The following is a 25,217-nucleotide window of genomic DNA, read 5'->3' as shown; positions in this document are numbered from 1 at the left end:
TTCCATTGATTCCTATGGGAAACATTGTTTTGTCTTACAAACGTTTCACCTTACAAACCTCATCCTGGAACCAATTAAGTTTGTAAGACAAGATATCACTATATGTCCTTGTTTATTGCAGTGCGAGGCTACCAATGAGTTTGGCCCCGAATCGGTCAACAGGAGTGCTGATTTACCACTTTAGTCCTGGTGACCGACCCAGATTGGATCCTTCAACATTATTTTGGGAGATGCATATTCTCCTTCATTTGTGATATATAAAAAGGGGGCAGGTTTTGTGCAGTCATAGCCAACAGCTTGACTATTTTTATCCTCCTTCCCGGGAATCTCCAGCACTCATCACTCGTAAGTTGGCTTGAAGAGGAAGTGTAAAGCTATCCAAAAATAGATATTTTCCTTTTGAAATAATGCTCTCATGGAAAAAAATGGAAGATACCAATCACACCAGCTAGTCAAAGCACATCAGCAAGAAAAGTGGGGAAAATTCACTACAAGCCCTACTCCTTGAGCCAAAGGTAATCCCACCAAATCACTGGACTCAGCTACATAACATAAAAGGAAATAAACAAATCTGAGAGGGTGATTAATGTTTCCTATTAACAAGTTTGGACAACCTACCCAGAATGTGGAAACCACAGGTTTTTGTAAAGGAGCCAATCAGGAATAGAATATTATTTATTGGCCAAGTGTGATAGGTCACACACAAGGTTTAGATTTAGATTTAGATTTAATTGGATTTGTATGTCATCCCTCTCCGAGGACTCGGGGCGGCTCACAGCATGTACAGTGATCCCTCGATTTGCGCGTTCTCGATTAGCGCGAAACGCTGCAACGCGGTTTTTCAAAAAATATTAATTAAAAAATAAGTCCGCGTTTTTTTTGCTATACCACGGTTTTTCCCACCCGATGACGTCATACGTCATCACCAAGAGTCACTTCTCTGTCTCTTTCTCTTTCTTTCCTGTCACTATGCTTCAATCATTTTCTCATTTCTCTTTTTTCTCCCCTTTTTTCTATCATTTCTCTCTCTCTTCCTCTCTCACACTCTCTTCCTCCCTTCTCTCTCCCCCCCTCCACTTGCCCACGAGAAGAAAAAAAGCAACCTCTGCCGGGCAGCTCCCCTTGTGCCCCCGCTTTGTGCCTGCCTCTTTTGGGGATTTTTTTTTCTTTTCTTTTTTGCGCTGGCGGCGGGAGCTGTTGGGGAGGGCTCTGCCGGGAAGGCCTCTCAGCTGCAGAGCCGAATGGGGGCGGAGGCAACAGCGGAGCCCGGCGCTGGGGCCATGCGAGGCTGTTCATCCAGGGGGGCGTGGACTGGCAAGTCGCCCTCCTTTCTCTCTCTTTCTCAAGATCGCTTGCCGCTTGCCTATTGCAGCGAAGGAGGCGAAGCAAGGCTCCAAGCTGCAAAGCGGCAAGCGATCTTGGAGTTTCCCCTTTGCCTGGGCGGCGGGAAGACCAAGGGAAGGTTCCTTCAGCCGCCCAACACCTGATCCGCTCCGCAGCGCGGCAGCAGCGAGGAGCCGAAGATGGGGTTTCCCCTTTGCCTTTACCCCATCTTCGGCTCCTCGCTGCTTCCGCGCTGCGGAGCAGATCAGCTGTTGGGCGGCTGAAGGAATCTTCCCTTGGTCTTCCCCGCCGCCCACACGCAAACTCCACCATCTGCGCATGTGCGGCCATGAAAAAAATGGCGCACATGCGCAGATGGTGGTTTTTACTTCCGCATCCAGTCTAACGCGGAAATCGGTTAGCGCGGGAGGTCTTGGAACGTAACCCCCGCGCTAACCGAGAGATCACTGTACAGAAAACAGGAAACAATAATAAGAATCCAATTTATACCTTAAAAAAACAATCTTAAAATTCTAATTAAAAACTATCAATATCATTCATTCAACAGTCAAACTAAAGCATTCATCGGTCAGGGGGGAAGATCTAAAGAACCCCAGGCCTGGTGGCAAAGATGAGTTTTAAACTTTTTCAGAAGATGAGGGTGGGGTCAGTACGAATCTCTGGGGGAGGGAGCTGATTCCAGAGGGCCAGGGTCCCCACAGAGAAGGCTCTTCCCCTAGGTCCCGCCAGCTGACATTGGTCGATGGGACCCTAAGGAGACCAACTCTGTGGGACCTCACCGGTTCCTAGGATTCTTGCGGCAGAAGGTGGTCTCGGAGATAGTCTGGTGCTATGCCATGTAAGGCTTTATAGGAATTAGCTTTCAATTGCTTTGCATTTAAATCCTGCCAGTTATGAAAATAACTGGACAACCCCCCAAACTTTTATGGGGCCTGAAGGCTTGAGAAAGGGAATTGGTATCCCAACATTTGTAATATGGGGTAAATAATATTCACCTCCGTAACTACTTTAGTCATAACGGATATGAATAATGATGATAACAGATGGAAGCTGACCAAGGAGAGATTCAATCTGGACGTGAGGAGAAACTTTCTGATCATGAGAGCGATCAACCAGTGGAACAGCTTGCCAGTGGAGTTGTGAGAGCCCCAACACTTGCGATCTTCAAGGGGAGACTGGACTGTCTCAAATGGTGTGGGGACTCCTGCTTAAGTGGGGGGTTGGACTAGATGACCTGCAAGGTCCTTTCCAACTCTAATAATAAATCTAAATCTCCTAACAACTATCATTTCTGCAATTTTAGATAATGACAATCCTCATTATCATTTGAAATCTCAGGAGATTCCAAAATCTTAAATAAGTGTTTCTCAACCTTACTATTATGGAATGTGAGGATTTCAGCTCCTGGAATCCCCCAGCCAGCCCGCTTTAAAACCTGTGGACTTTAACTCATCATCCTGCTGGCTGGGGAATACTGGGAGTTGAAGTTCACCCATTTTAAAGTCTCCAAAGTTGAGAAACATGGTCTTAAATTATTTCAGTTCAGGATTTGGACAATTTTGCAAGTTTCTGGTGGCTTTAAAAAAAATCTCATTTTTAAAAACTAATTTGGGACTTCAAATGAAATCAGTTAGGATGCTGGTATTTGCCATTGCCAAATTATGTTGGAAGTATTGCAGGATGACAGAAGGCACGTGAAGAATTTTGGACTGTCAGAAATGTGAAATCACTGAAAAAGAAACTTTTGAATTGTTATCCTTAATCTACTCAACAATCTTTGGAAATGGAAGAAAACCCCTGCCCCATTTGGAATTGGTCTTTGGGCAAAGAATACGGAGGGAGCAAGGGCAGACTGAACCCCTCGTTACAATTAAGATTCCTTACCATCCTCTTTCACCCCATTAATCAGGATGGTTTCTTGGTCTTCCGAGGCACATTCCTTATCTTGTTGGTCATCCATCAAGTTGTTTCACTCCATGCTCTGCTCAACTGGCCACTCTGCACATTTGTAAAAAAACACATTTGTAAAAATCACTCTGCACATTTGTAAAAAAGCACATTTGTAAAAATCACTCCTCCATGTGAAACAGAATACCCTACGAGACTAGACTTTCAATCCTGGGTCTAGAAAGCTTAGAACTAAGACGCCTTAAACATGATCTAAGTATTGCTCACAAAATTATATGCTGCAATGTCCCGCCTGTCGGTGATACTTAAGCTTCAACCACAACAACACAAGAGCTCACAACAGATTTAAAATTAATATTAACCGCTCCAAACTTGACTATAAAAAATACGACTTCAGTAACCGAGTTGTCAAAGCGTGGAACTCATTGCCGGACTCTGTAGTGTCATCCCCAAACCCCCAACACTTTACCCTTAGACTATCCACGGTTGACCTCTCCAGATTCCTAAGAGGTCAGTAAGGGGCGAGTACAAGTGCACTAGAGTGCCTTCCGTCCCCTGTCCTATTGCTCTCCTATATCTCCTATACCATTCTTCTTTCTTATACTATTTATTCTATTCTTTCACTGATATATTTTATTCCTATTTCTTCTCTTCTAAGATATATTTTACTATCAGTATATCCTCTATAACCTTCATTATATATTTACTATATGCATACCCACTATAACTCTCATTGTGCAATGGACAAAATCAAATCAATAAATAAAAATAAACATTAGAATCCCTCAAATTAAGCCACAGTCCTGCCAGGGGAGGAAAATACACAGTTCAGGGAGAGCGGAGAAAGGAAAAAAGACCACCACTGGCCAATCTTGAGATGGAGCGGGTCTTCTCATCAAGTCGAAAGCAAAGAGAACTTCCACTGTACAAAGAATCTTTGGAAGGGCCAGCATTGCACACTTAATTCTGCCTAGTGTGCTAAGGTCTTTTCCCAAGCAGGAATTTCCAACAACCACCAAAACACAACGGAAGAGATTGGCCTTCACAGGAGTGATCGTGACACTGTGAACTCTCCTCCTGTTGGCCTGCCTTGACCCAGTCTCCAAAGCCTTGGGGAGCAACCTCGCCAAAATGTTCTAAAACCAAATTTACAAACGGCATACGGCTGTGACTCAATCCCGAAAATAGTCTCCCTGCATACTAATTTAGTTACCTTGACTTTGAATTGTCTCTCAATCTTGGTGGAAGCGCAGTAATGAAGTCACAGGAATATATATGTCATTTAAAAAAAAATGTCTTCCAGGTACAGTACAGAGCATAGATCAGCTGGGTAAGCGTATTATGCAATCTTCATAGCCTGGGTGGGTTTGCACACCACTGTGGTTTTGCCTACAGCCGGTTCGAGTGACCCAATTTGTAATTGGGGTCCTTCCCATTTAGGTGGGCCAGACTACAATATTAAGCCACGGCTGAAATAGAGCAAATACCTAGTTAGTTAGTTAGTTAGTTAGTTAGTTAGTTAGTTAGTTTAATTAATTTGATTTGATTTGTATGCCGCCCCTCTCCAAGGACTCAGAGCGGTTCACAGCATATAGAAAACCAGAACAATAATATAAATCCAATTAATACTACATTAAAAACAACCATTAAATTCTATTAAAAGAAAGTAAAACCTATCAAACCAATCATTCAACCACTGTTCCTTCTAATTTTTTTTTTGGGGGGGGGGCCCGAAAAGTATAGTGTCTGAGCGGCAGTCCCTTCGGGACTGGGTGGCACAGAAATAATAAATAAATAAACAAACAAACAAATAAAAACCCCACCCTGTTTTGCCTCAGAGAATTTCAAAATAAAATACTGTACTGTGTGTCTATAACAGTGAGCTCATAATAGGGCAACTCTATCAATATCAAAATGCCACTTAAATAGTTGAGCTAGTTTCAAACTAGATTTTGATTTTCTTTCTCTCTTCCTTACTCCCATTCTTTTTCTTTCTCTTTTCCTTCCTCTCTTTTTTCTATCTGTTTCTCTCTCTTCCTCTCTTCCTCTCTCTCTCCTTCCCTCTCACTCTTTCCCTCTCGGCTTCTGGGCAGGTTTGGAAAACTCTGAGATGATGATGATTTTTAAGTGAGCGATTGCTCACTGCTCAGTTTAGAGGGAACTATGCATTCAACACTCATACTTAAAACATTCATTGATTAGGGGAAAGATGTAAACGCCCCAAGCCTGGCGGCAAAGATGAGTTTTTAAGCTCTTTTGGAAGGCGAGGAGGTGGGGGCAGTGCGAATCTCTGGGGGAGCTGATTCCAGAGGGCCGCCCCCCCCCCCCCCCACAGAGAAGGTCCTGCCAGCCGATATTGTTTGGTCGATGGGACCCTAAGGAGACCAACTCTGTGGGACCTCACCGGTCGCTGGGATTTGTGCGGCAGAAGGCAGTCTCGGAGATAATCTGGTCCTATGCCATGAAGGGCTTTATAGGTCATAACCAACACTTTGAATTGTGCCTGGAAACGGATCGGTAGCCAATGCAGTCCGTGGAGTGATGGTGAGATGTGGGCATTTCTTGGAAGGCCCAAGACTGCTCGCACGGCTGCATTTTGGACGAGTTGAAGTTTCCGAACACTCTTCAAGGGTAGCCCCATTTTGCAGTTTGCAGATCCTGCCTCAATTCACACGTTCCTTCTCTGATTTCCATTTAAGCTGACATATAAGCTGACTTCTAGGAAAGTGTCATACACTTTCATTGCAAGCCATCATTGGCTCTCGAATTGGAAACTGTAGTTTTAGAATGCTGGATTGAAATAGGTCTGATTTGTAGCAATTACATGTGGCCAAACGTAGAGATCTAAAGAAGGAATACAAAAGCCATTCGCTCAGTAGTGCAACCTAGTTACCTTCCCTACTGGTTTGGAAGCTGCACAATTTGCATGTGTGCATTGCGATTTGCGCCCGCGCCCTCAATTTGCTCGTGCACCACCATCGCGTGCACTTTTCCCACCTTCTATGCTTGTGCAGAGGGTGAAAAAAACGGTGGCATCTGGGTGGGTGGAGCCTCGTGCTACCATCACTAGCGGTTCTCCGAACCACCGCCCTCCTCCCCCCGGCTACTGGTATGCCTGAACCGGGCTGAACCGGTAGCATTTCACCCCTGCATTTGTTCCAAGGGTCTGAATTTTGCTCACATGATCATGGGGATGATGCAAAAGTTGTGGAAAAAACGTCATAAGTGTTTTCCCCCCCAGTGCCACTGTAACATTGAACGGTCACTGTTGTGGTTCCGTCTGAGGCCCCTCAGGGAACGGCTGATCTTCTGTCGGTTTCCAGCTCAGAGGGAGAGGATGAGGAACAGGAGGTGCAGGCAGACGAGGAGGAGGAATCCCAGGCTGAAGAAGAGGGAGGACAGCCAGAGTCCCCCCAGAGGGAGCTCTCCCCAGCAAGCAGCCTGGACTCCTTAGAGGAAAATGCACAAGCCATAATTGATCTGCGAGAGAGAAGAGCTACACAGCGAAGGGACCAATTGGCTAGGTACTTTCAGCATTAAAGAGGCAACAGCTGGGTTTGGGTGTGGTGCTCTTTGGAAAGGCTAAAAGGCAGACCCACCCTTCCTGGCTTGTGGAGTTTTATCTTTGAGAGTCTTGGGACCTGGCTGTGAACTTTGGCATCTTGGAATCCTGGTTTGTGCCTTTGACTACTGAAACCTTGGGGTGGGTGTGCCAGCAAGAAGCTTGCTGTATTGTCTGGACATCAGGACTCTGCTGTAAAGTATTATAGCCTGTCTGTTGGGAAGAACAGGTTTTCCTCTGTGTTTATTTTTTCCAGCTATAAAGTACTTTTGCTTTTACCAGAGTGTCTGGCTGTTTTTTCCAGTTGGTGTTGAGGTCTGGGGGAACCCAGACAGAACAGTCACTAAATGAATTGTAAGTCAAGGACTACCTGTGCATGTTACACAAATATATACAATTTACCGTATTTTTCAGAGTATGACGCACCTTTTTCCTCCCTAAAAGAGGCTGAAAATTTTGGTGTGTCTTATAATTTGAATGTAGCTTTTTCGAAGCTTTTCCCCACTAGTCCTAACGAGGTAGTAACGATCTCCCCTGCTTCCTACTCCCTCTGGAGTTATTTTCCAGCCCTAAGTATTTGCAGGCTTGTTTTCATTCCTACTTCCTCTGAAAAAAGGTTTTTTTTCCAGCTCTAACAAAATGCTAATGATTTTCCTGGCTTGCAGGATTTTTCCATTCCTACTCCCTCTGAAGTAGTTTTTCCAGCCCTAAATCTTTGCAGGCTTTTTTTCATTGCTACTCCCCCTAACCAGGGGATAAAATAATGTGCTGAAGCTGAACAGACTAAGGATGCTAGCCAGATGAAGACCTGTTAGGTGGATCCCCCCCCCCCTACTTTCCTCCCCCAAAACTAAGGTGCCTCTTATACCCAGAGGTAGACCAGACAGAGACACAACAGAGAGACTCATTTGTAAGTAAACCACTTAGGCTCACAACAGGAATGCCTACAGTCCGTGTCTATTCTGAGCTGCACACCAGGACCAGCTGGATTGTTTGACCTGCACCCAGAGGATTCCTGCAGGACCCCAAATATAATATATAGGCCTTCGTTAGAGAGCGTGCAAAGTGCCTTCAGGTTCCCGGATCAGCCTCACAGCCAAGACAGTGTGCCGAAAGCTTTAAATAATTCAAGTCTTGCAAGTTTCCTCTTTAGAGGAAGGGGAGGTGCTATTCCCTCTGTGCCCACCCACAGCCACACAGATGGGAATTCAGCTCGGCTTCACAGATGCCAATCCCCGCTCATTTTGGCTAGGCACACTCGGTAGGTTGCATTTTCCTTCATGCGTAACCTACTTGGCATATCTGTTAGGAGGACAGGGGGATGGAGGCATATCTCCCTCCCTCCTTCCCTTTCGTACCTCCTTCCCTTCCTTCCTTCCCTCCCTCCCTTCCTTTCCCATCCACCTTCTCCCCCTTTCCTTTCCTTTCCTCCCTCTCCCTTTCCCCCTTCCTTTGCCTCCTTCCTCTCTCACATCCCTTCCCTCCTTCCCTCCCTCTCCCCTTCCTTCCTTTCCCATCCATCTCCTTCCTCGCTTCTCTTCCCTCCCTCCCTCCCTCCTCCCCTCCCTTCCTTTCCCTCCTCCCTCCCTCCCTTTCCTTTCCCATCCATCTCCTCCCTTGTTTCTCTTCCCTCCCTCCTTCTTTTCCCATCCATCTCTTCCCTCCTCCCTCCCCTCTCTTGCTCCTTCCCTCTTTCCTTTCCCTCCTCCCTCCCCTCTCTCCCTCCCTCCTTCTCCCCTTCCTTCCTTTCCCATCCATCTCCTTCCTCGCTTCTCTTCCCTCCTTCTCCCCTCCCTCCCTTTCTTTCCCTCCCTCCTTCTCCCCCTCCCTTTCTTTCCCTCCTCCCTCCCCTCTCTCCCTCCCTTTCCTTTCCCATCCATCTCCTCCCTTGCTTCTCTTCCCTCCCTCCTTCCTTTCCCATCCATCTCTTCCCTCCCTCCCCTCGTCCCTCCCCTCTCTTGCTCCTTCCCTCTTTCCTTTCCCTCCTCCCTCTCATCTCTCCCTCCCTCCCTCCTTCTCCCCTTCCTTCCTTTCCCATCCATCTCCTTCCTCGCTTCTCTTCCCTCCCTCCCTCCTTTTTCCTCCCCTCCTTCCTTTCCCATCCATCTCCCTCCGTCCCCTCCTCACGCCCTTCTCTTCCTCCCTCCCTCTTTCCTTTCCCATCTATCTCCTCCCTTGCTTCTCTTCCCTCCCTCCCTTCCCCATCCATCTCCTCCCTCCCTTTCCTTCAATTCTCCTCTGGCTGGGTGCACAAATATACACATTAGCAATTTGCCCAATTAGCTGAAGGTGTCATCATTAGATATAAAGAGCTATCATTTAATTGCCTCTTTAAAATAAATTGACTTTAGTCTTACCGCGAATGATGATTTGGGTGGCAAAGTTTTGTGCCAGGAAGACCTTTGGTTAGTATTATGCCAGAACATGTTATCCCAAAGGTGCCGGGGCTTCTTCTCAAAGTCACAGGGAATCAGGGTTGGTTACTCTGTGACTGGAACATTCCTTTTCCCCCGAGGCTTGAATACATTTATCCATTAAATTTGCCCGTAAACGCCAAATCTCCTCATCACCTCTCCAACCAAGCTTGGTGCTTTCCTTGGCGTGGCTCCACGCCCACCTCCAGCCACAGAGAAAACCCAGGCAAGAGAAGCAGGCGACAAATCCCATCGCCTTTGGAAGTGTTTCTCCTCCGGAAAATCTCAAAAACATGCTGCGGTTTTCCACAGGGATTTCGGGCACAAGCGGACGGGAAGATGGAGAACAAATTTGGTCTGCTATGTTGAGCATTAAACCAGGGGTCTCCAACCTTGGCAACTTTAAGACTTCTGGACTTCAACTCCCAGAATTCCTCAGCCAGCTTTGCTTTGAGGAATTCTGGGAGTTGAAGTCCACAAGTCTTAAAGTTGCCAAGGTTGGAGACCCCTGCATTAAACGCATCTGAGCCTGGGACGTGCAGTTCTACCAGAGAGCCACCAGGTGGCCTTGGGGTAATTGCCAACTGGAATGCAGCGGGAGTGCATGCGTATGCGCGGAAGCTGAATCTTGTGTGAGATTTTGCTTCCACGCATGTTCAAAAGCAAAAAACATAGGCCACAATAGGGGAAAATGGCTGCTGCTGTAGCTTGGAGGCCTCTCGGAGCAGAAGAGCCTTCTCATAGATAAAAGATCTCCGGCCACCACCGCTGCTTGTTCTGGCCGCACCTGCCTACCACGTCCCCACCGCATCCCGGGCATTTGTTTCGCCCCCCCCCCGTTCCCCACCGCTCAGTCTCTTTCTCCCCTACATTTTCTGCCGCGCAATGATTCTTCTGTGGCATGGGGAGCAGGCTGGGTGGTTGGATCTCTCAGGCACGCAGCGATATTTGGCTGCTGCACATGCACAGCAACCGAAATCTCACACAAGCGTCCTCATCTGAACAAGATTTTGGCGATTTCCGCAGGTTTTTAAAAAAAAAAAAACACGTGAAAACCACTGGAATCTCGCCATGAACAGATGCTGGTAAGCTACGAGCATAGCTTCATTTTTCCTGCTGGAGCGGCATTCTCCCCCATTCCAGGCGAGGCCCACCCCTGCGGTAAAGTAATGGCGGTAAAGTCACAACCCCCGCCTGCCCAGGAGCACTCTGCAAGCCTCCCAGACCCTCTGCGCGCCCCATTTCTTGCCAAAATTGATCTGATTTTCTCCCATTTTTGCAAAAAACGACACGCGGAGGATCTGGGAGGCCTGCAGAGTGCTCCTGGGGAGGCAGGGGTTGTGACCTTACTCCCGTGACCAGTGCGATGCAGGTGCAGCTTTGGGTCGTCAGCATGCATGCATGCATGTGCCAGTGAGATTTTGCTTCTGCGCATGCACAGGAAGCAGAATCTTACAAGAGGACGTGTGCATGAGATTTTAGCCATTTTTTTGCTTCTCACTGGGATGCACACGCGGACTGGCAACACATCTACGCATGGAGCTCCATTTTCACTACTGGTGCGCAGTGTGGCATGTACCAGGCAGCAACCCAATACTGCTCCTGGAGGCTGGGGAAAGGTAAAAACACCTCCAGTTTTGCAAAAAATGGCCTGTTTTTTGCAAAAATGAGATGTGGGGAGTGAGGCTTCAGGAGGCCAAAAATGGCTGCATTCAGTTTAAAGACGCACCGACATTTCCAGCCTCTTTTGGGGGGAGGGGGAGGTGTGTCTTACACTCCAGAACATAGGTAGCAGGTTATTTTTTTTGCCTGGCCAGTCTGGATGAAAGTGACACAGGCGCCCGGTTTGGGTCTGGCGGAAGTCATAAATCAGGCTGTGCCGCAGGAATTTGCTCTTGAATATTGACGGCCTCTAATTGTTTCATTAGAAAGATTCTTGTTCTGCCCAAGGCAGGAGTAAACACTGTGTAAGGAGGGGGCGGTGAGGCTGTGGAGGGGGGCTGGGATCGGCTCCTGTGCAGAGAGGGGAGATAATAGATTGATCAACCGGCCACATCGGATGTTAGTTAATTCATCAGAGTTTCATTCACTTAAGGCAACTGCCGAACTAACCACAGGGGAAATAATATTGAAATGCATCCACCATCATTTCTGCAATCGTAAAATAAACCTAAGTCTTCATCTTACAACAGTTCATTTAGCAATTGTTGAAAGTTTATCATTTTATTTCATTTATTTAGTATTTGGATTTATCATTTTAAAAATGACCGTTTTTTCACACTTATGACTGTTGCAGCATCCCCCATAGTCACGTGATCAAAATCCAGATCGTTGGCACCTGGTTCACACTTATGACAGTTGCAGAGTCCCGTGTGATCCTGTTTTGTGACCTTCTGACAAAAACAGTCAGTGGGGAAACCAGATTCCCTTAACAACCATGTGACTTACTTGATAACTGCGGTGATTCCGGGGAGCCCAGCTGCTGGAGATGGAGCTCTTGCGTCACAATCAGGAGATTGTGAGTCCGATCCTAGGCGGAGGCAGATATAGGCTCTCCTGCTTGGGCAGAGGGTTGGACTAGGTCCATGATGGTGAACCTATGGCAGACGAGCCACAGATGACACACAGAGCCATATCGGAGGGCACATGGGGCGTTGCACTAGCTAACTGATTTTTGGTCTCAGGGAACGCCATTTCTCCCTCCGGAGGCTTCAGGTAAGCTTCCCTGAAGCCCCAGAATGCAGAAAAACACCCAACGAGCAAAACGGAAGTTCAGAAAAATGGATTTCCGGTTTGCCGTTGTGCTATTTTTTTGCACTCCAGAGCCTTCAAGGAAGCTTCCTGAAGCCCCAGAGTGCAAAAAAACCCAGCGCAACGGGCAGACCAGATGTCCGTTTTTCTGAACTTCCAGTTTGCCCATTTGTCTCTTTTTTCACCATCTCAGGCTTTAGTGAGACTTGCATGCATTCATGGGGATGTGTGTGTGTGTGGGGTGTGATTGTGCACATGGGCAGGGGCAGCACAGGGTGTGTGCATGTGTGTGTGTGAGGGAATGGGTGTGGGCACTTGCACATGCTAGAACACACACACACACACACATAGAGACTTTGGGCACCCGAACCAAAAAACGTTCGTCATCACTGGACTAGATGATCTGCAAGGTCCCTTCCACCTCTCTTTACCTGTTAAGTTTCACTTAGCAGCTGTGGCAAGAAAGGTTGTAAAATGGGGCAGAACAAACCTCAACAAATGTCTCACTTAGGAACACACATGTTGGGCCGAATTGTGGTTGTAAGTTGAGGGCTACCTGTAGAAGGGAAACTGTGTGTGGTTTAGAATTCTGGATTACATCGAAAGAGCAATGAAACAAAAAAAAAAAGATTTATGTGCGCCCAACTCCTTTCAGACTCTGGAGGATGGAAGCTTCAAAGCAGAGGTCTTCAAACTTAGTAACTTTAAGACTTGTGGACTTCAACTCCCAGATTTCTCCAGCCAGCATAGCTCTAGCCATAGCTGGCTGGAGAATTCTGGGAGTTGAAGTCCACAAGTCTTAAAGTGGCCATGTTTGAGGACCCCTGCTTCAAAGTGTCTCTCCTAGATGTTTTCACCAGGAGACTCCAACCTTGGCACTTTAAGACTTGTGGACTTCAACTCTGCTTTTTCCCACCTTTCTCAGAGGACCCAGAGGATTCCTCCCTCTGTCAGAGTTGCGTTCAGAAGCTGCCCACCCAGAATCAGATACAATATCAGGAACTGGAAACGTTTCTGAATGAGGACAATACAGCAGGAATTCTTGAGAAGATTTCTACTTCTTTGTAGCAAAACTATACTCTCTATATATTTACATAACACCAGTACTATTTTACTATACGACACCAACTACAATCATAAACCAGCCACAGACTAACCATACCTATGCAAAGGTGCATTACAGTATATATAGTTCTTAACCAATCAGGTCATAGCACATTCTGCTGATCCACCATGACTCAGCATTCCTTTTCATTTACACGAATTCATTCTACTCCACTGTAACTGCAATATTACCGCAGATACTAATCCTGACAACCATGGAGGTTGGGCTGAGAGAGGCTTCCCCGGGCTGAGGTGGACCCTGAATCTGGGTCTCTGTACCACAGGGAGTCCTCAACTTATATGACCAGAATTCCTGCTGCTAAGCAAAGCAGTTATTAAGTGAGTTGCATCTGATTTTATGACCATTTTCATCATTGTTGTTAAGTGAATCTGGCTTCCTCCATTTGTTGGAAGGTTGCAAACGGCATTCCCATGTTGCTGGGATGCTGCAAACATTGTAAATACCTGCTAGTTGTCATGTTTGTCAAATTTTGATCACATGAGCCCAGGGATGGTGCCATGGTCATTAAGTGTGAGGATCAGTGCTGTTGTAACAGTTTGTTTATAGATTGATTGGATTTATATGCTGCCCCTCTCCGAGGACTCGGGGTGGCTTACAACATATAAAAACAACATAATGCAATAGATAAATCCAATTATTTACACTAAGCAAACAATCTAAAATCCCAAGATATGTTAAAATCAATCATACACATTCAGACCTCAGCCATACATACGTTCATCGGCCAGGGGGCCTCAGATCTAATCACCCCAAGCCTGGCGGCATGAGTCTTGAGATTCTTGCAGAAGGCGAGGAAGGTGGGGGCAGTATGAATCTCCAGGGGGAGCTGATTCCAGAGGGCTGGAGCCCCCACAAAGAAGGCTCTTCCCCTAGGCCCCGCCAAGAAACATCTAGTTCAGTGTTTCCCAACCTTGGCAACTTGAAGATATTTGGACTTCAACTCCCAGAATTCCCCAGCCAGTGGGAAACACTGATCTAGTTGACAGGACCTGGAAAAGGCCGACTCTGTGGGCCCTGACTGGTCGCTGGGACTCATGCGGCAGAAGGCGGTCCCGTAAGTAATCTGGTCCCATTCCATGTAGGGCTTTATAGGTCATTACCAACACTTTGAATTGTGTCCGGAAACCAATCGGCAACCAATGCAATCCACGGAGTATTGGAGAAACATGGGCTTACCTATGACTGCTCACCTGGCTGCATTTTGCATGATTTTTAGTTTCCGAACACTCTTCAAAAGTAGAACATTGCATTAATCGAACCTCGAGGTGATAAGAGCATAAGCGACTGTGAGTAGAGATTCCCGGTCCAAATAGGGCCGCAACTGATGCACCAGGCAAACCTGGGCGAACGCCCCCCTCGCCACAGCTGAAAGATGATGATCCAAAGTCAGCTGTGGATCGTGTAGGACACAAGTTGCGGACCCTCTCTGAGGGGGTCAAAGGTCCCCCCGAGAGTAATAGATGGACAGATGGAAGTGTCCTTGGGAGGCAGAACCCACAGCCACTCCGTCTTATCGGGGTTGAGTCTGAGCCTGTTAACACCCATCCAGTTGCTAAATGACTGGTTGTAAGTTGAGGTGCTGGCTTTGTAAGGGGGGGGGGAAATATTCTGGCAATATTTTACCATTTTTAGAGTAACGCCAACCTCCCTCCCTCCCGATCCAACAAACCCAAAACCAGAGATGACGGATGAAATTCTTGGTGCCTCTATTTAAAATTCAAATATTCCAAACTATTTCTGTTGCTGATTTACAAAGGCATCCACTGCCCTGTGCTCCTATAGTGTCTACTTTTCTTCAAAGAGAAAATGGCATTTAATGTTCTAGGGGGAAAAAACACCACCCCATTTTTTTTCTATATGCAGACAGCAAATTTTTTTATTTATTTAATTATTTATTATTTAGATTTGTATGCCGCCCATTTCTCCAAGATGGTGCCTTTTGGGTCTGTTGGACTTCATCCCCCATAATCCCCATCCAGAATGCCTTGGTGGAGCACTGCAGACACTCCCTCTGCAGGAAACCAGATTGGGGAAAGATGGGCTGGATAAACCCCGACTGAGCTCCCTACAGAAAATGTTCCCCAGCAGCAAAATGTCACGGTTTGAGCAATAAAAAATTTGTCTTTCTTTGGCAGAGGAGGAGAATTAATCGCAGGAAGGTAACCAAGCCACATTTTGGTGCCCCAAAATCATTGTCTGGAAAAAGTCTTCACTGTAAATTTGAGATGGTCTGAGGTTCCATATGGAGGAAGAAGGAGCACCACATTCCAACCAGGGGATGTTGCAAAACAGATCGGCCTTTGGCCAAAATGGGTGAGAATGTCACCAGGAAATAACCTTGGGCTTTCCAATGCTTGATACTGTCCCAGGAAGGCAGAAATGGGGGATAGACCCTTGTACTGTCCCAGCAATGAGCCCCCCAAGAAATAGGCCCACACACACTGATTTTATGAGATTTAAGCATGTAATTCTAATATTTTAGGAGCAGGGAGATTTCGATTTAGAAATCCAGCAACAAAGCAAGAAATAAGTCTGCTTGGTGCTGGTTGCTAATTAGAGTCCAAAACAGAAACCAAAACTCACAGATATTTTCTTTGATCACACAGCTCTCATTAACTGACTCAGTCTAAGTTGGCAGGGAGCCCGTAGATAATGATACCAACTCCCCAGTTCGTAGTTCATCATTGAAATAATAATATCCCAAGAGAGAAATCCGAGCAGACATCTGGAACATAACAAAAGTTGACTTCCACCCTGAAGCATCATGTGGCTCAACCTTAAATAGCCTAAGGGCGTGGCCAATTGTTCTAAAGATCTATTCACGCAGAGACCTCCTCTTGCTTAGCCACTCGTGCCTTCTGGCAACTCTGCATACCCTAGCATCAAGAAGAAGCTCCTCCTCTTCTCCTGAGTCACTCATGCACCTCGGGAGGTGCAGAATGCCCTGGTTCCCTTTCAACCTCTGACACCCCATCCTCTCTGACTTCCTCGCTCTCAGACTCGGTTGCCAGCTACATGGGCTTAGAGTTCCAGCCCACACCCATCTCTTGATCCTTGGGATCTGTGACCAGCTGTGCAGGATGTGGACAGGTCACAACAGAACCCATTGAAGTGAAAATACTGGCCCAAAAGTCCTATGCAGATAATGGAGACCACTGGAAAAGAATTATAGGTAGTCCTTGATTTACAACCACAATTGAGCCCGACATTTATGTTGTTACATTTGTTAAGGGATTTCCCTGTCCCTCATTTTATGACCTTTCTTGCCTCAATTGTTAAGTGAATCACTGCAAATGATAATGGGTGTGCTAGCAGAAACACACACACACCGTTGTGGCACGAGAACCCAAAAAGCTTCGCACATCACTGGTTTAGGATGTGAGGGTTCTGTTGATATGTCCTCCGCCGTCTTTTTGATCCTTGCAGTCTCCAGGTCCTCCACGGAAGGCCAGCTGGTTGCAATGGGTTTTTTCCTGCAGTCCTAACCATCCATTGACGTCTGTACCTGTCTGTCCTGTTTGGTTGCTGTTATCAAACCAGACCGTTTCTTTAAGGCCTGTCTGATTTTTTTAAAGAAAATCAAAGTTTCTTTAAGGTCTCCTTTCTTCTTTGCAACTTGGAAGAAACATTCCAGATTGGGTGAAGAGGTAGACGGTGCTCTTTGGTTAACTTTTTAAAATTGAGCTTCCTCACCCAATGAAATGGTAGTGCTTTTCTCTTTCTCTCCCTCCCTCCTCTTCCTCTCTCTTCCTCTCTCTTTCTCTCTCTTTTTCTCTCTCTCATCCCCCCCCCTTCATCTCATTTCTCCCCCACCTCCTCTTGTTCAAAGGCCGACTTCGCAGGCTCTCTTATTCTGAATTTAGGAACATCAAGGGATTTAGCAAAAATCCAAGCAGATCCTTGATCTTCTCAAGTGGGGCTTTTTTTTTTTTTTGAGGCTCCCATTTTATCCTCCTCGACTCAATTAAACGATTCAAGGACAGAGGCAAAATCCAAGAAGAAATCTTTATTTTCTTTTTCTTCTTCACACAAAATGCAGCCTTAAATGGGGTGCAAGGAGAAATTCTCTTTTTCCTACTTTTGGGGGTCTCAGGAATGCTTTGGCTTATGGGGGAAAAAAAGGAAAATTCCCCCTGTTTTTCTGTCCTTTGGGTCAGAATGAAGGGGATTAGCAGAATGATAGCGAATTAACAATAAGGGGATTTATTTTCTATTAAATCCCCTTATTGTTAATTCACTATTAAAAAGGAATTAATGTAACTGTGTAAATATCTGAAAGTCTTCCTGTTCGTGTCACAGGTGGCTATCAAGCCAACGTTTTATAGTGTTACAGCCTTTGGGGAAGGTGAAAATGGAAGTTACAGTCAGAAGAAAGGACGAGTTTTTTCATTAACAGTTGTGTCTTGTAGTTTTCTGTTTATCTGTAATTTCTTCATCTTTCAGAATGCATTGGGGGGCTCAAAATTACTATATTATTACACAAATGAGTGGTTGCATAGATCTCAATTAATTGAAGACTGCAAATTCTTCCATCTTTGAGACTGATAGGCAAAAAGTAGTATTAAAAAAGGGGCAGTTAGAGCAAAACATCACCCCATAGAATCCTTGGGTGCATTTGCTGACTGGATGGGGCACCTCCCACTTATAAAAACGTTGGTCATTAGTTGTGGACTTGTGTGACCAAGCCAAAAAAAGAAATAAATATGGGGATCAGTTTTTTTTATCTTAATTCAGAAAATTCTTAAAATAAATATAAAACTGAAACCAAAGGTTTTCCTTTTAGGTTTGATGGATAAGGAATTTGAAAGAAAATTCACAATTTGTTACCATGCACATTGACAGCAGCAAAAATTATATATGCACAAAAATGGACACACAAAAATTTTAATTTAATTTAATTTAATTAATTTGACTTCTATGCTGCCCAGTTCCATTGGGATACTAATTCCCACAAAGGAAAAATTCAGAGTGAAAGTGATGAAGTTAGTGGAGAAATTGACTGCTTTAATTAAAGAGAAGAATTCTTGTTTAATTTAGAAATCTTTTCTCCACTTTTTATTTGAACTTAGAAATGAAACGTCAGAACATAGAACATTAACAGAGTTGGAAAGGATCTTGGAGGTCATCTAGTCCAACCCTATATTTCAGACAAGCGATCCCACACATTAATTGTCTTCTGTCAGGCCGAAGCCAGATTGCTTGGAAATCTTGGGCTGCCACATTATGCTATATTCTTGTTGGAATGTTTCTTGCTGTGGGAAGTTGGGGGGAGCGTTTGCATGAGGAGGTAGAGATAGGCAAAATAAATTCCTTTTAGAGTTTCAAGGTCATCCTTTGTCCAGCACCTGGCTGGAAGAAGATAAGTGGTCCATGTGACAAACTTGTGGGTGTGGGCCAGGAGAATGAACTTTAAACTGAAAGAAGAAACCCTGGGGGAACCAGATTCGGGGTTCCCCAGATGCACCACTAGAGGGGGCTGATATGACAATGGGAGAGTGGTCCTAGTCAGAGAGTGAGGAAGAGTGGATAGACCCTCGCTGTAGGAGATTGCTCAGAAGGCGAAAGGAGTTGCAGAGTAAAAGGAATTAGTTTACAGCCTGAGCCTCTTTGGGGTGTGATGTCACTCCCAGGCAGTATAAAGGCAAAGGATCTTGGGAAATTGGGTTTGGACTTTCAACATCGTTCAATGGGAGAGATGTGAGACTAGGGGCTGCAATTGAACAAGGCTTTAAAATCATGATTTCTGCCACAATAAAACACATTCTCTGCTGGATGCTTGTTGGCCGGGAGCAAAATCCATATGCTTAAATGATAAATGGAGTTTGTTATCTAAGGCAGTGTTTCCCAACCTTGGCAACTTGAAGATATCTGGACTTCAACTCCCAGAATTCCCCAGCCAGCATTCGCTGGCTGGGGAATTCTGGGAGTTGAAGTCCAAATATCTTCAAGTTGCCAAGGTTGGGAAACACTGATCTAAGGAATGCTGATTAGGCCGAGTTTGGCGCCTTTCCCGGACATCGTTTATGTTTAGCTCCGAAGAAAAAGATAACTCCTTTTCCCTCGCAGTTTAAAACCTGCTTTTCCTTATGTGTGCTTATATCGATAAAGAGTTTGACTTATTCACAAAATAAAGGATTTTTGAGTCGGTGGGGTTGCTCCGAGGGCCATGCACAAAACACTTAGCTAGCACCTTTCTTAGCAATAAACATTCCCATCCCAATTGTGCTCCCCGCACTAAATCATTTTCTGCTTCCTGCATTTCTTCCAAAGTGTTTTCTACCACACTGTTGTTGTTTTCCTCCTCCTTCTCCTCCTCCCACTCCTGCCCTCCTCCTCCTCCTCTTCGGTAAATAAGGAGATGTTTTTAAAAACTAGATCTGAAAGCAGTGGAATCTCTCAGCAGCGAGGCACAACAATTCCCAATGCAGAGCAGGCTTTACAAGAGCTCCAGGCAAGGACCACTTGTGACTAAATTATTTTCATCCGGAAAAGAGTTGAAAGAAATGTTTATCTCGGGAACGAGAGCACTTCTGCGCTGAAGCAGATCTTACGGCAATCCAATCAAATAACGGCGAGCAAGTTTCTCCTCCATTCCTTCGAGTCCCATGTTAGTGACACTGCAATTCGGGGGCATAACCATAGTAACAGGGAAGACCCGAGCATCACACAATGCTACACACATTTTGTGTGTAGCCTCTAAAAAAAACCAGGCGCTACACATGCCACGTAGGAGGAGAGGCCGTGCCAGGAAGGCGCCTTGTCAGCCATAGGCAATGGGAGGAAAGCACGGGATGATTAAAAAAGGGAGAAATTTCCCACGTAAACGTAAGTGTTTAGATACAGGCTAGACAAAATAGATGAGTCAAAGCAAATTTTAAATAGGGGGAGGGAGTATGCAAACTGGGAAAAGGACCAAAAAAAAATCACCCATCCAAGACCAGGTCCCAAAACATAGAAATCAAGACTCGGAAGTCCTAAATTCTGAAGGCCATTGTAACAACATTGCCAAAAAAGCATTAAGAGTTGTCAATCTAATCTTGCGTAGCTTCCCTGGTAACATTGAACTGTAACCAGAGCTTACAAAACTTTTGTCAGACCAATTCTTGAATATGGCTCAACTGTCTGGAACCCGAATTGCATATCAGACATCAATACAATTGAGAGTGTCCAGAAATATTCTGCTCAAAAAGATAAAGGGAACACTCAAAGAACACACCCTAGACCTGAATGAATGAAATATTCTCATTGGATATTTTGTTCTGTACAAAGTTGAATGTGCACAACAGCAGGTGAAATGGATTGTCAATCAGTGTTGCTTCTAAGTGGACAGTTTGATTTCACAGACGTTTGATTTACTTGGAGTTATATTGTGTTGTTTAAGTGTTCCCTTTTTTTTTTTTTGAGTACAGTAGTGTATTTCACAAGAAGAGCCCTTTGCTCCTCCTCCTGCAACAAAACACCTTACTCCACCAGGCTTGAAATTCTTAAATTAGACAATTTAGTCAACTACATCTCCTCTGAACTGATCTAACCATAGTTCACAAAATCATATACCAAAATGTCCTTCCTGTTAATGACTACTTCACGTTCAACCACAACATCACATGAGCACATAACAGATTCAAACTCAATGTAAACCGCTTCAAACTCGATTGCAGAAAACACAACTTCAGCAATAGAGTGATCAACGCCTGGAATTCACTACCTGACTCTGTTGTTTCTTCCCCCAACCCCAAAATCTTCAACCTTAGATTGTCTATTGTTGACCTCTCCCCATTTCTAAGAGGGCTGTAAGGGGCGTGCATAAGTGCACCATTATGCCTACCGTCCCTGTCCTATTGTCTTTTTTTATCATTACTTTCTATGTTATGTTTATATAAACTACTATGCTATATTTGATTGACAAATAAATAAAATAAAAGATAGAGATTTTAGAAAGAATCCGAGACAGAGATTAGAGGCGTTTACTTCTGGATAATAATACCCACATGCTTAATGGGTTCATGTCACAGTTTTATCCCCCTTTCTGGGTTGGCACAGCAGACTGCATCCCAACGAGTCCAAGGGCATCACATTGTGCAGAACCTGCCTCAAAGCTAAAAGGAATACAGATTCGCACCAACTGGGGCATTCTTTAAGTTCAGTATTTCTCAACTCAGCAACTTTAAGGCATGTGGACTTCAACTCCCAGAATTCCCCAGCCAGCGTGATTGCGGCACAAGCCCATTGCAGCTGGGGGTAGTTTGCAGAGGGTGTCCTCTTAGCCCTACGTGATGGGTGGGCTTCTATAAAGGAAGAAGTCCAAACAGCCCAGGGGACACCAGGTGAGCAGAAGGTCATCTGCAGGTCTTGTAACTCACCTGGATAAATATGTGCCTAACCAAACCTGAAGTCTAAAGAGAGAGAGGGAAAAATATTTTCAATTAAAGGGTTGACATCATCTGACACGGCATGAAAATTCTCCATTGTGTGCTCAAGAACCAGAGTGTGATGCCCAATCATTGCGTGTAGTAATTCTAGTACTATTTTACAAAGCTTTAGTAAGGCCCCACTTGGAAAACTGCATCCAGTTCTGGTCTGATGATTTTATGGGCTATGCTTAGGTTGTGTTTAAGGCGACATACTGTAGTTCTAAGCTTTCTAAACCTAAGATTGTGAGTCCAGTTTAGCCCCAAAGCTATGGTTGTTAAGTGAATCAATGCAGTGCTTAATTTAGTCATTGTGCTTCCCCATTGATTTGGCTTGTCGGGTCACAAAAGGAGATGACATGACCCTGGGACACCACAACCGTCATAAATGTGAGTCAGTTGTCAAGCATCCAAACATAAATTGTGTGGCCGCGCAAGTGCTACGATGACCATAAGTAGGAGAAACACTCACAAATCCTTTTTCCCCAAGCGCTGTTGGAATTTCAAATAGTCCCTATATGAATTGTTGTAAGTCGAGGATTTCCTGTACCTCCAGGAATGGGAGAAGTACCGTATTTTTCAGAGTATAAGATGCACATTTTTCCTCCCTAAAAGAGGCTGAAAATTCAGGTGCCTCTTATACTTTGAATGCAGCTTTTTTCCAAAATTATTTTCCCCAGCCATAACTAGGTGCTAACAATGTTCCCATCTCCTATTTTACAGGCTCTTTCATTGTTACTGTCTGCAAATAAAGTTTTCCAAGCCCTAAGTCTTTGCAGGGGTTTTTTTCATTGCTCTACTTGCTCAGAATTTTTCTTTCCAGCCCTAACCAGGTTCTAACAATGTTCCCAGCTCTTACTGGCTTTTGAAATTTTGATTTTTTTTCTTTTTCCCCATTCTGGCCTCTGGATATGTTTTTCCTATCACATAAATGAGGTTGACATGTATAATTTTAGAAGAGCTGTGCGTGCGTGCGTGCGTGTGTGTATACACATACAGTTTATATAGTAGATAATGTATATTTTTGTGTGACTTTATAATATATATGTCCACATATGGCATATATACATAGAATTAAGGAGTATATTTTGGATGTTTAGTAATAGTAAATAGAGAAGGAAATTGTATCTCTTTGAGGCAAGGAGAGGCTAGGCACCCTAACCCAAACCCTTGACATGAGTGATGTCAAGTAGGCCACCTTTAAGCCAGTCACATGGCCTTTAAGCCGCCCTCCAATCACATGATCGTCAAGCCACTCCTGCTCACATGGCCGGCAAGCCACACCCACAAAATAAGCCACAGCCAAAGCGTGGTAGTAAAAATTTTTGCATCCCATCACTGGCCAGGATGGCTCAGAAATAAATTGGAAGTTTGAGGAATACTTTGACTCAGACTTTGATTTAGTTCGAATGTTACCTGGAACCTTGACATTTTTAACCTGGATCACCTTGACACACTGATTGGATGCTGGCTGCTCCAACGAGCCCGGTGGTCCTTTGGTTTTATGGAGCCTCTCCCTTATGAAACCAGGTTGCAACGCCTTGGTCTCTTCAGCCTTGAAAGATGGCGTTTAAGGGGTGACTTGATCGAAGGGTATAAAATCAGGCATGGGATAGAAAAGGTGGATAGAGAAAAATCCTTTTCTCTATCCCACAATACTAGGACGAGGGAGCACTCCCTAAAGCTCACAGGTAAGAAAGTGAGGATAAATAAAGGGAAATATTTCTTCGGTTGATGGGATTCCCTTCCAGAAGAGGTCGTGACAGCCGTCAGCCTTGATAGCTTCAAGGCAGGATTAGACAGATTCATGGATGCCAAGTGTATCATAGGTGGTTATTGAAACAGATGTCCAAGTGCTGCTTCTATGTTGGTTGTGGCAGGCAGGATTCCCTTGAGTACCATGTGTTGGGGGTCAAGGGAAAGGGAGAGTCTTGCCTTCTCTTTCTGCTCAAGATCTCCATGGACAATTGGTGGGCCACTGTGGGACACAGAATGCTGGACTCAAGGGGCTTTGGCCTGATTCAGCAGGGCTCATGTTCTTATGTAGCAGATTAAGATCCAGGCGCTCCTAAGAACTGACGGGTGTAAGGCAGATATTTTCAATAGAATCAAAACTGACAGCTCGGGCAGAACGGAAAGAGCCCAACGAAAGTGACCTGCCATCTCGAGATTAACTGAAGTGTTGCTACTAGTTACTGCAACGGTTTTAATCAAAGAGTATTGTGCTAAAAAAGGAAGACTCAAATAATGAATTCCTTTTTTCTAATTTTTAGGAAATATGCCTAATAAAAATAAATCTGGAACTTTCTTAGTCTCATTATTCGTGATTTCTGATTTGACCACACACATCTTGACTGCGGCAAGAATAATCTGTGCACAGCAGTGGAAATGTGAAGAAAATTCTGAAGAAGGTGATGTAATTAAAAAACTTACTGAATGTGCAGAAATGGACATGTTGACGAGAAGGTTGAAAGGACAAGAAGAATCAGTACTACAAACTATGGGATAAAGTTTATGATTGGCTATGGGGGAAAAGAATACCTTAAAAAACCCTTAACAATATAATTTTATGGATAGTAATAAAAAAAATGTGTACATAGTAAATATTATTAGAATTTTAAATATAAAGAGTTATAGCAAATATAGATAAGGCATATCATAAACGTTATTGAAAGGTTATAAATAATTAAATATTTGTAATTATATTTAACTCTGAAAACCAACTTTTGATAAGAAAGGGGCTGTATACAGTGGTACCTCAAGATACGAACCCCTCGTCTTACGAACAACTCGAGATACAAACCCGGGGTTCAGAAAAATTTTGCCTCTTCTTACGAACTTTTTTTGCGTTACGAACGCCAAACCCGAACTTCCGGGTTCGGCGTTCGGGGGGCTTGGCTGTTTTAAAAGGTGACAGCCGGGCGGCGAACTTCCGGGTTCAGCGTTGGGAGGCCGCCAAGAAGCCCTGCAGCCCGGCTGTCACCTTTTAAAACAGCCGGGCAAGGGCGCAAGGGGAGGGGAAGCCTCTTGCAGCAGCTGCTACAGTGTAGACATTTGGGGGTTTGGCTGGGGGGGGAAGGCAGGAGGTTCGGCGCCTCCCTCCTCCTCCCGTATTCCGCCTCCCTCTCAGCCCGCTAGGCAGGCCGGCGGTCTCCATTGCAGAGCCCAGCCATATGGGCTCCGCCCCTTTCCACACCGGCCCGATCAGCTGGTCCCCGGCTTCCCCGCCCTTCGCCCATGGCCGGCAGAAGATCGCTCCGCTCGGTCAGCGGCTCCGGAGAGGCAGGAGCCGGGCGCTGGCCTGCCTTTTGTCCCACGCCGCCTGCTTTTCTCTCTCTCCTTCCCCGTGCCGCTGCTCCGCTCGATCGAAGGCTCCGGAGAGGCAGGAGCCGGGCGCTGGCCTGCCTTTTCTCCCCCCCCCGCCCGCCGCTGCCCGCTGGCTGCGAGCGCTCTGCCAGGCGGCCAGGAGGCATTCAGCGCGTGGAGGAATGGGAAGCTCAAACACCGGTGGCTTCAGCTTCCCATTCCTCCATGCACTTCGCCCTGAATGCTTCCTGGCTGCCTGGCAGAGCGGCGAAGTGACTTGGAGGAATAGGAAACTCAAACCGCCCAGTTTCAGCTTTCCATTCCTCCACGTCACTTCGTTGCTCCTTTTGGCTGGGGGGGGGGGAGTTAGGAAGGTCCTACTTCTCCCCCCCCCCCAG

The 25,217-nt window shown here is 45.4% G+C and overlaps 1 protein-coding gene across 1 annotated transcript in view; it reads right to left on the bottom strand.

Annotated features, from left to right (window-relative positions):
- Window positions 1-25,217, bottom strand: part of NEXMIF (neurite extension and migration factor) — a 188,005-nt gene that overhangs the window by 7,485 nt on the left and 155,303 nt on the right. Inside the window, 1 exon segment of the mRNA XM_070759649.1 lies at window positions 3,229-3,342. Coding sequence (XP_070615750.1) covers window positions 3,229-3,304 — 76 coding nt within the window. The 5' untranslated portion in view covers window positions 3,305-3,342.

The sequence above is a fragment of the Erythrolamprus reginae genome, chromosome 8 (genome assembly GCF_031021105.1).
Source record: "Erythrolamprus reginae isolate rEryReg1 chromosome 8, rEryReg1.hap1, whole genome shotgun sequence".
NCBI classification, from domain to species: domain Eukaryota; kingdom Metazoa; phylum Chordata; class Lepidosauria; order Squamata; family Dipsadidae; genus Erythrolamprus; species Erythrolamprus reginae.
This window is presented reverse-complemented; position numbering and strand designations above follow the sequence as displayed.